Genomic DNA, 11,726 nt, shown 5'->3' on the forward strand with positions numbered 1-11,726 from the left:
AGAAAGAAAGAGGGAAAGAAAGAAAGAGGGAAAGAAAGAAAGAGGGAAAGAAAGAAAGAGGGAAAGAAAGGGAAAGAAAGAGCAAAACAAAAAAAAAAGAGAGAGAATGTTTCTGTAGCTGTTTTGTGTTTTGCCTATGGTTTTTATAGCATTCTCCATCTTCAGAATGTTCTTCCTCAGCAAATCCCTTAACAGCCTTGCAGTCGGCCGTTGAAAACGCAGCAGGAGCTCTCCAAGAAACAGGGGGCTGGGAGGCAGGGCTCTGTCCACAGGCTCAGGATTTCATGGTACAAATGGGCACCACAATCACCAGGATCACTGTACAAGCTGCTGCTGCTATCAGGGCAGCTATCTTGCAAACCTTTGCTCTTCTGAACTCAGCTTCTTTGCGTTTTAATAAGGAATCGTAGCCAGGAGTATAAATGTCTTCCATCCAGTATTCTAAGTTGTTGGGGTTTAAAGATTCTTGAGTCTGAAAATAAAATTAAAAAAAAAAAAGAAAGAAAGAAAAAAAACAATTGTTAATTGTCTGCGATCTGGCATTTAGAGGGGCAGAGATCTGTTGGAACAAGAAGTCCAGAGGAGGACCACAAAGATGATCCAAGGGCTGGGACAGCTCTGGTATGAGGACAAGCTGAGGGACCTGAGGTTGTTCAGCCTGGAGAAGACTCCATGGGGGACCTTGGAGCTGCCTTCCAATAGCTGAAGGGAATCTACAGGAAGGCTGCAGAGGGATTTGTTACAAGAGTGCCCACAGATAGGACAAGGGGAAATGGATTTAAATTGAAGGAGAATAGGTTTAGATTGGAACTTAGGAAGAAATTCTTCACTATGAGGGTGGCAAGACCCTGAAACAGATTGTCCAGAGAGATTGTGGATACCCCCTCCTTGGAGATGTTCAAGGCCAGGTTGGATGGTGCCTTGAGTAAGCTGGTCTAGTTGAGAGGCATCCCTGCCCATGGCAGGGAGGTTGGATTAGATGATCTCTAAGGTCTCTTCCAGCCTAGGCCATTCTATATTTAATGAAATAAATAACCAAAGTAGATGTGCCTAAAGGCCTCCCAGCTGCACCTGAGTCTGCTGTCAGGATAAAACGGGTTATAGCTCCTTCTTGCATCCCTTCAACTCCTGGTCCCAATTCCACAGGGCTGACAACAGTGGCAACAAAATACTGCAAAAAAATAAGCTCCTGCAACAACAAATTCTGCTGCAAAATCCCTCACAGACCTCTCATTTGCCAGAAACTTCATCATCTTGATGGCATGGAAATAAAATCTCTTTAATCTGCTAGACAGCAGAGATGCCAGCACCTAGCAGTATCTTCCTGCTCTTTAAATTATTAAAGCCCAGCTGATGGGAAGGGTTCTTAACATCCTCTCCAGGGCTCTTAACATCCTCTCCTCATGCACTGTATTTTGTACAGCTAACCCTAACTCTGCTACCATAACTTTCTTGCAGGGTGAGGTTGTCCAGCCCCATGTGGCACTGAGTCCCTCTGGACAGGCAGTTTGTAGATGCTCTCCTGCCTGGCCATGCCTGGGGACACCAGCCCTTGGTTACCGTGTGGGAATACACAACCACAGGCATAAGGAGTTGAGAACCTCATGGAGGGGGGGTTGTGAGTGGCTTTCCATGAAATCATAGAATCAGTCAGGGTTGGAAGGGACCACAAGGCTCAGCCAGTTCCAACCCTCCTGCCATGGGCAGGGACACCTCACACTACATCAGGCTGGCCAGAGCCTCATCCAGCCTGGCCTTAAACACCTCCAGGGATGGGGCCTCAACCACCTCCCTGGACAACCCATTCCAGGCTCTCACCACTCTCATGGTGAAGAACTTCTTCCTTACATCCAGTCTGAATCTCCCCACTTCCAGCTTTGTTCCTTTCCCCCTAGTCATGTCGCTACCTGATATCCTAAAAAGTCCCTCCCCAGCTTTCACCCAGAACAAAGTGATCCTCAGCTTCAAGCTCCTCTTCCAGCCCCACCTTCTGAAAAATCACCTGGATGCATGATGCTGGCTGGTTTAGGGGCAGGAGGAGACGGGGGGCTGGACACTTGGGACAACAGATTGCTCTGGGCCATCTCCCCAGCTGGGATCATTTAACCCCAATGACACAACCTCTATTTCTATGGGAGGCAACACTCTGCTCATTGCCAGAGACTGAGTCTCTCTGGATTAGAGGTGATTTTAAGGGTATGAGGTGATTTGATGAGTATGCTGAAGGCTTTATTTGCCCACACCACACAGGTAACCAGAAAAAAAAAAAAAAAAAAAAAAGAAGAAAGTAGAGGGAAACCTGAATTGGTCAGAAAATTAAAGGCAACCCAGGGAACTTTATCAGTGTCTCCATCTGAACATTTTCTTTTATTTCCTTATTTCTTCCTTAGAATTTGAGCTCTTCAAGCTTTGCATTTACATCTTGCTGCCTTTTTTCTTTTCCCCTCACCTTTCATCTTTTCTGTTAGGGAAAATGAGGCAAATGTGGGAAACCCAAGCAGCAGGCATTATATTGCACTTACCAGCAGAGAAAGGAATAAAGCAGAAAGAACATTTTGAAAAACGACAGCTTTTCCTCAAAGCTGCCTCTTGTGTCTAGGGCTCCAAAAGGCCATTCCTTTAAAAAATGAGAAATGATTCCACACAGAAATGGTGCAGTGAGAATCCCTCGACAGGCACCACTTCTGGGCTCATAACAGAGCTGGTCCAAAGCTCTTGGACTCAGCACAAAGAAACTCCAGCTGATTTGAAAGGGATTTGGGTAAGCCCTTAATTGGTTAATTCAGATTCTGTGGCCACAAGCTACTGGCTGAAACCTTGCTTTGCCTGACAGCAGCATTTGCTGTACGTGTAGAATAGCTACAAGAAGTGAGTTGTGCTTTTTTTTATACCTACCCCAGAAATAAACAATTTAAACTGAGCAATGGTTTTATGATTATTTAATGGAGATCTCTAGGATAGTATTATCAAGCTGAAAGGGGAGAGCATTAGCAGAGTCTGAGATTGTACCATTTGGGCTCTAAATGACCTACTCCAGCAAAGCAGATCAGCAACCTCATCTCTAGATCAGCAACCTCATCTCTAAAGGCATCAGTAAATAGCCTGACAATGCCTCGTCCCAGTGGATCATCAGACACAGAGCCTACATCTGGGACAAGCTTTGGCCTGAGCAGTTTTGCAGTTTCTTTTTTTGCAGGAAAGCCCAGCAGACCTGGTTGTCAAGTTCCAGGAGGCATTTTAAATAAACAAAAGGTAGAAAACCCTCCAAAGACAGCTAGTCTCTGCTTTAAGAAAATTACAGTTTGGGCCCTTTCTGACCTTTTAACTGCTTCAGAAGGAAGATGCATTATTTAAAAGTCCCATTACTGTTAATCAGCTTCCTTTCCCATTTCATTGCCAGACACAGGAATGTTCATTAAAGCATAATGTATTTACTTTCAGTTCTAACAAACTTAATCACTGGGGAAAAAAAAAAACAACAAACAAAAAACCAAACCCCACCACTCATCAGTCTGTTTCTGTGTTTTAAGTTTGTCAGTAAGCTCTCTTATGAAGTCTAGACGTGGGCTTTGCAGAGTAGCTGCAATTCTGACAGTTCTTGTGGAGGGACAGAATCAAAACAGTAAAGTTTTATCACCTTTATCCTAAAGGTAAATGATGGCAATAAGCTGATTTCTGTGGTTTGCTCACAGTGGTGCAGAGCTGCTTACAGGGAACAAAACAGCTCTGCAAGGAGCAGATGGAGAACACTTCTCCCAGGAGAGTTTTGCTCCCAAATGTCACCTCCCTTGTTGCCTCTCTGCAGCAGGTAAGGGATGCTTTGCTGGAACTTCTTTTAGCCTAGTCGTACTCTAGCATGCAGCCTGCAATGCCAGGGGTAGGAATTTAGGAAGCCCTCTAAAGCTTTTATGACCCAAAAAGGAGCAAGCAGCTCCTTGCAGCAAGAAGGCAAGATGCAGCCTGGTCCCTGGGATACTTGTTTTCACGATGAGTCCACTCTAGCCACATCAAGGAGCAAGGGCTGGTGAGGACAGGGAAGTTGGACTGGATGATCTTTGAGGTCTCTTCCAACCAGAGGTTTTCTGTGATTCTGTTTTCATGGGCAGAACAAGGAGGTGAATTCGTTGTGCAGAGATTCCTGCACAAACACTCTTGGGAGCTGAAGTCTCACTGTGTGGGTGACTGTTTTAACTCCAAAGTGGCCAACACAGGGTCCTGAGGCACAGCACAAGTCCTGAGACTTGGTGGTCTTAGGTTGACAATTGGACTTGATGATCTTAGGGGTCTTTTCCAACTGAAACCATTCTATGATTCTCACAGCATCCTGATGCTCTCCCTAGGGTTTAGACTGATGGGTTTGGAGCTGAGTTAGGTACCTCGGTGCTGAGCCATCAAGAGCTGATGTGGAGCAGGAAGTCTCAGCCTCCTGCACATCATCCTCTCTGGCAGACAAGCTCTGGAGACAAGCAGGCTCCCTGCTTGAGCATGGCTGCACCACACAGACTGCTGATCACAAAGCCATGCCAGCACAGTGCTGATAAGCCCTGAGCTGCAGGTTAATGTACCCCAACTGCTGCCAAGCCTGTACTGGCTGAGGCAGCTTGCTCTGCTCTGGAGCATGCACACACATGCCCACCACAGGGTACCCAACATGGGCACTCAGTCCTGAGGCTGAGCAGTCCATTACATGCCAAGGACTTTGATTTCAAATACACCACACTTTGGGAACATTTAAATTCCAAATGTGAATTTGCCTCAGCAACCTGCTCTGCTCTGCTTCTTTCAGAAGAGTCTGCACACTAACATGCAAACAAGACACACCATTAGCTGATCTGATCCTCACATGACTCTGGTTTCCAACTTCAAAGCTGCAGTGGGCATGTGTTTCACAAACAGTCACGGGACTGAACATCTTCTCCAAGTATTTTATGTCTTGTGTTCCTAACAAAATAAAACAAAAGCCCTAACACTCATCCTCTGTGAATAATCCAGACAGATCAAGGATAGAAGCAGCAGCAGCAGTGCCAGCTCCTGCACCACTGTCTTGCTACAGTTAGGGATCAGTTGATCTCCACACCCATTTGTCCCTCAGCTCTTCTTTAGAGCTGCTAACACCACGATGACTTAGCAGACATCTCTCCATTGCAAAGCAAGCTGGGAGCACCAAGCTGTCAAGGAGCACCATTCAACAATGAAACCTCCCCATTCCACCTCTCTACTCTGCCCTGGTCAGACCACACCTGCAATCCTGTGTCCAGTTTGGGGATACCCAGTTCAAGAGAGACAGAGACCTGCTGGAGAGAATCCAAGGGAGAGCCAGGAGGATGCTTAGGGGACTTGAGCATCTCCCCTGTGAAGAGAGACTGAGAGCCCTGGGGCTGTTTAGTCTGGAGAAGGGAAGACTGAGAGGGGATCTGATCAATGTCTGTCAATAGCTGAGGGGTGGGTGCCAAGTGGAGGGGGCCAGGCTCTTTTCAGTGGTTCACAGTGGTAAACCAAGAAACAATGGGTTCAAACTTGAACAGAGATTTCACCTCAACATGAGGAGAAACTTCTTTCCAGTGAGGGTGACAGAGCCCTGGAACAGACTCCCCAGGGGGGTTGTGGAGTCTCCTTCTCTGGAGACTTTCAAACCCCAGCTGGATGCACTCCTGTGCAGACTACCCTAAGTGATGCTGCTCTGGCAGGGGGGTTGGAGCTGATGATCTCTTGAGGTCCCTTCCAACCTCTGATATACTGTGAGGCTGTGATACTTTTTTGCTGGCCAGGATGGGTAGGGATCAGCAAGATTAGAGGCTCAGCACTGCCTAGCTCCTGCCTAGCTCCTTCCTGAGCTAACCAAATCCCTTTTAAATACATATTCTGGCAACATCCACTCACAATTAAGCCATCCAAATCAATCAAGTGGGACTTACTTGTAGATCCAGTGCTGCAATCTTGCCTTTATCCCCCGAATTCCTTGTGTATTCCTCTATGGTCCAGGACGGTTGGGCACGTTTCACTTCAGCCAGCTCTGTCAACCTCATGTCCGTGTAGAGAGGGTTGCTTTTCATGTGTGACTTGAGGGATGCAGGGTAGGGATGAGGACTAAAGACTTGTTCAATCAAGAAAGCATCTTTTGGTTGCTTAGAGAGTCTATGTGGCTGTGGGATTTCGTATTGCCTGTCTGCCTGCAATAGGGTTCAAAAGAATTTGAGAGAAGAAACAGGACTATGAGGGGGTTAAACACAAAGGGCAGAGATATTCCTTCCAGAAGCACCCTATAATAAAGAAAGGTGCCAGCTATGACAAAGGCTTTAGATGACTTTAATCCATATGCCTGTCTTCTGCTCACAGCCAGCTCCAAGAGACACAGCTCCACATTCACCACAAGATAAAACTGATGCAGCAGTGGAAATTCAGAGTCTGTCCTGTTAACAGATTACAGATCTGTTCTGGACATGACCCTGACATGCAGAAAAGCCTGGCTAGTCTGAAACAGCTGGGAGACTCATGCAGGCTTCTAGGTTTCTGGTTAGAGATCAAATTTTAACATGAAAAAGCTTTGGGAGAAGCCTCCAGGGAGCATGCTGTGACACAGCACCATCATCCATGGTACCAGTTCAGTGTCAGCTACAGTCTGCTGCAGGGATGAGGAAGGGACTTTCAAAGTCAGCATTTCATCCTGGGAAGATCAATATACAGGAAAGCCAAGGTCTGGGCTTACTAAGGGCTTACTTCCTGCTCTGCAACCTACTAATAGCCTGTGGTTTATGTTTTCTTGTTCACCCAACTACACTTCCATCAAACCTCTTTCTCAAGCTTTGCCCTCATTCCCCACCACAAGGAGGCACAGGATGTCTCTCATGTGGTGCCAATCAACAGGGGAGCTCAAGGACCCCCAACCTGCTCCATTGTCCATGAAACAGAAACAATTTCCCACACCACACACAAGTGCAACTGAGAGCAACCAGAGTCCAGCACAAGGACAGCCACAATAGCTTTGCAGTCTGTGAAGGTGTCAGTGGGCAGCTGTTGAGAGGCTTGGGTGGAGTTTTTCTGACCTATCAAAACAAGACTACAGTGATGCTGCATTTCCACAATGGGAAGCTTAAGGCTCATTTAAATGGCCATGAAAGTCAGATACACAGAGAGCACAGCTGCAGCCAGCATCTCGTGGAACACATACAAGGCTTCTTTTCTTGAGGGATTTGAATCCCTGAATCTATTTTGTTGGCTGTTAAATACACACACGCTTCCCTGAGAAAAGCCATCACAATGCAGTTTCAAAATATCCCTTCTGCAACAGCCGCTGGAGACTTTCCATTTCCCCCACACCTTTCTCACTAAGTTAATTACCCAGCCTCCACCGTCTCACCACTGACGATAAACACCATCACCCTCCAGAGATGGCAGCCACACCATGATCCCCTCCCTCTACAAAAGAGCAAAGCTTCTGAGCAACAGCATGACCACACTGCAGCTGCCAAGCAAGAACCTATAAGTGCAAACCCCTTCCATTGTGCTAACAATGAAGACAAGCACTAAACGGCAGGGCAAAGCACTGCCATAGCCCCAGGCTTGGGATGACTAAGGAAGACATTCGTCGCCAGATTGTTTTTAAGTACTTATTATTATGCGAGTTCAAGTTGAAATTACCTCTTTAGACTTCCTGTGCCAGTCCTTATTTTCTCCTCCATCTCTTTCTTTCATCTCCTCTTCCGTGATGCCAGCTTGGTTGGTGTAAGTGATAGCTCTCCAGTCTCGGGGCGAGTTGGAAATGCTGGCGATTTTGGATTCGGTGGCGCTGTTTTCCTCCGTTAAGGACCTCGAGGATCTCCTAGTAAACAAACTTTTTTTTAAGGCTTTTACTCGAAGGCTCTCGCTGTTACTCCCACTGGCATCCGAACAGCACCATTCGGGATTGTTCTCCAGTTTGCCTGCATGGGGAGCGTTGTGGCACTGAAAGATCTGAGGGGAGTTGCTCTCGTCCGACGCAGCATCGCTCGTCAGAGAATTGAGGTCTATCTGCACACTGACCTTCTCTGGCTGCTGGATCTTTTGGTCCAGCTTGCTCAGTTTTCCCAGGACTTGTGAGATTTCTTCCCGGACACCACTGAGAGATTCCAGCTTCTTCTCTATCTCGCCAATCCTCAAAACCAATTTGCAGACGCTCGTTTTCAGTTCATCATCTGTGCCGCTGAGCTCTGCCCGGGCCACTTTCTCCAGTTTGCCACAGGCATTCCCGTTGGAGATTTTGGTCAAGTTGTGCTCGGGTGAGCTCTCACAGTCTGATTTGTGCACCTGGGACAAGGAGCCGGTGCTGTTGTAGCACGAAGACTGCATCACTCCTGTGGACCCGCTGATGCTCATGTCATCCAGAAACCGGAAGATGTCACTAATGTCATCGCTCACAATTTCAGAGTCATCATCCGAGTGCTTCAGGGAGTGCCTCTCTCCGTACTTGCCTTGGCCAGCTCCACACAAATCCTTGCACTTCTTGTGCTCCAGGGCTTGCTGCTCCGTTTGCGTCCCGACGCTTGTGGTCCTGTCAATGCTCAGGATCTGAACGGAAGTGCAATTAATGCTTTTATCCTTAAACTTTTTGATGGGCTCATGCTTCTCCACATCTAGAATGGAAGGAATTTCCTTGGCTTTATGCCCGTTGGGCTTCACAGCGTAGTTGGCCTGCATGATTGGCTGCTGATCCTTCGTGTTTAGGTAGGACTGGTGCCGGTCAGCCGAAGGGAAGTTCGGAGAAGGGCTGTTGGAAGGCTGGTACCGCGGCTTCTCTTCAGACTGCTTCCTGTTGAAAAACGACCGTTCAAAGTCAGGTACCTCTTCTGTGTTTAAGCTCCAGCTCTTAGCTGGCCAGGCAGTCTGCTTGGTGGGCTTCCCACTCCACTTTTTGGTGTCCTGAGGCCCAAGAATAGTAGTTGGGCCGAAATACGTGGAAGCTTGAAGATCATCTAAACTTTCATGCTTCACTCGTCTTTTGTCTGGTATAGGAGAATAAACTGGATTCAAGTACTGACTGCTGTATGGCATTTCAAAGCTGTGGTTGAAGAAAGCCTGCTTAGAGCTTTCTTTCCTGTTCTGAGGCTCCCTGTGTCCATCTTCTGGCTTTTTGTTGGAGGGTATTAAGTGGGGAGATATTGTAATCAGATTATGAAAATCTTCTTTGAATATATTCCTTTTCTGGACACATGACTGCATCACAAAGGGTTCGTCATTTGCAATGAAAGTTTCTTTTATGCCTGCACTTATAGGCAAGGAGTCCTGGTCTGAAATGGATTCATTTTCAATGTTCATGGGGAAGTAGGTGCTCTGCATCTCGCACGGCGGAGACGTGGCGATGGAGTAGGACGCCAGCGCCTGCAGCCTGTCCAGAGAGGCAGCCCTGCCCTTCATCTCCTTATTCACACCCAGCAAAAAGTTGGGTTCTGAGGAGGGGACAAACTGTTGGCAGTCTTTGCAGTCCATCTTTCTGCATTTTGAAGCCCTCCTGACTGGAAAGCCCCTGCTGAAGTCCTGCTCATTCAGCTCGCAGTTGGGCACGCAGTCTGCCACGTTGCAGATTTCTGTGTCGGACCTACAGGACTCGAAGGATTCTTTCTTCTTCACTTTCTGCCTTGCAACTGGAAGCTTCTCCTTGGCCACTCCCCCATTCATCTGGATGAGGTTGAATATTGTTACTATATCTGCTGCAACCATGATTTTCTTTGATTGCTGATTGTTTACAGTGCATCTCATTTTGTCTTTGAACAAAGTCGCTGGGAAATTAGGATCCAGGCAAGCGGTGTAAAAGAGCACGCTTCTGAGCTTGGCCAACTGGGATAAATCAAACCTTGCACACAGGGACTTGCAGAGGTCCTGGTAAGAAACAGTATTCTGCTTCGTGTCCAACTCCTCCAAGATCTTCACCAGGAAGAGTGAGGATTCCTGGTTGGACTCCATGGCTTAGGCGTATTTTGTGGTTTAGCCCGGAAACTGTCTTCCACTCCTACAGCAACACACAACAGCAAACAAGGAAGATTGTCAGTCACCCTCAGGTAATATTCAGGACCTTGTAATTCAGCCACAGATGGGACCTGACTTTCCAGCCATGCAGCTGAGGTCTGGTTTGTATAACCCATCCTCACGCTTCCAAACTCCAGGCTGTAATCCTAGTATCAATGAAACCAATACCTAAATGGAATCAGGATTTCACCCAAGGAGGCTCATTTATGTCAGTGTCTACTGAAGTGAGGCACTGAATAAACAGCAGAAGCTTTGGAGGGGCAGAACTGGTGGCAGCTATACAACCCCAGCCAGCTTGCTACAGAGCTTTCACAGAATTCCTGACCAACCTGTGAGAGGCAGAAGGTGCAGACATGTCAAACTGGCAATAATTCCAGCCCCAGCCTAACCAGCCATGATCTAGCACACCATGACAACCCCAGCTGCTTTCATATCTGACTGCAAATGGCTCTCAGGAAGCTCTTCTGACAATAAACTTCTGATGTGCTTTTAGAAGTTGTCTGAGCAAATCATTACCATCTTGCTCGTTTTAAAACATTATTTTCTCCTCTATTCTGGGTACCATGACACTTTTTCCTAAGCTTGATTCAGGAGTGAAAAAGCTGCCTGGTCCCATGCAAAAAACCTCTGTGAGGCTACAAAGTACAAAATTTAGAAAAGAGCAGAAAGAGTTAAACAACAATAACAAAAAAAAATTCCCACTGAGACTTGAAACCAATCCAGCAGATGCTGGAGGCTGGCTGCCAATCAGGGTGGATTTGAGGACTGAGAAATATCAAGGACAGAGAACATCCTCTTTAGTGATGTGTTCCCAGAGCAACCTAGGGAGTGCAGCTCCATTCACCAGCCCAAAATGATAGGGCAGAGGTGGGTAGCAAAGGCTGGGCAGTGATCTGGATAACAAGAATAGCTGGAGAAGCACAGCTAACACTGGCAAACAACCCCCTGACCTTCCAGAGCTGAAACCACCCTCTAGTTATTATGGATTAAGAAAGGATGTGGAGGGGGGAGCAGATTATTCTTCATCTGCCTACTGTGAATATCCTTGCTGGTGTCTCTGCTGCTGGCTACCAGGAGAGACAGAGCACGGGATGATGCAGTCTGCCAATTCCTCTGCTTGGTCACTTTGTTATTCTTACTGAGAGGAATGACAAAAATACTTTCCCTTCCCCCAAAGGATATGACATCTTCCTTCACTCCCTCCCACCCTTCAGTGACCCCTGGCACAAGTCTCTTCATCTGCATCAGGTGCAGGATATCCACCCAAATGGCAAGGCACAAAGGTCAGGTTTGCAGGGTTTCTGATTTCTCATCTCAAAAGTCACCTTCCAGGCAAAAGCCTCAGGACTCCTGAGCACTAATCCAAGAATAGAGGTATCCTGTTCCCTCTCTTGTAGCCTTTCATCTTGCCCTGACGTGACACATTGGTGTTCATCACCAGTGTCAGAAGCCATCACACAACAGCTTTTGCAGCCAACACCACAGCAGCACCTCCAAAAGGGAAAAACTGAAGCCACCAGGTCACCCATGGGAATGTGAAATGAGTCTCCATGCAGACTTGGCTGTCTATTTAAGTAGCATCTTTCTACTGCCTATGATCAGAAGTTGAGCAGCAGCAACGTGAATGTTTCTGTGACTGTAAACAGTGCTGTCAGAAACCAACGGCTACAGGGATTTTCCAACACCTCCACAACATGTATGTTTGCTTTTAAAGATCCTCTATTATG

The 11,726-nt window shown here is 47.0% G+C and overlaps 1 protein-coding gene across 1 annotated transcript; it reads right to left on the reverse strand.

Moving 5' to 3' along the window:
* Window positions 1-274: 274 nt before the first annotated feature.
* MINAR1 (membrane integral NOTCH2 associated receptor 1) lies at window positions 275-9,936 on the reverse strand. Its single transcript, XM_054388245.1, has 3 exons — window positions 7,639-9,936; window positions 5,916-6,170; window positions 275-472 (listed from the first exon to the last, which is right to left on the reverse strand). The coding sequence occupies exons 1-3, from the start codon at window positions 9,934-9,936 to the stop codon at window positions 275-277; spliced, it is 2,751 nt and encodes a 916-aa protein (XP_054244220.1).
* Between the last annotated feature and the right edge of the window lie 1,790 nt (window positions 9,937-11,726).

This window comes from Indicator indicator, chromosome 16 (assembly GCF_027791375.1).
Source record: "Indicator indicator isolate 239-I01 chromosome 16, UM_Iind_1.1, whole genome shotgun sequence".
Classification (NCBI taxonomy): Eukaryota; Metazoa; Chordata; class Aves; order Piciformes; family Indicatoridae; genus Indicator; species Indicator indicator.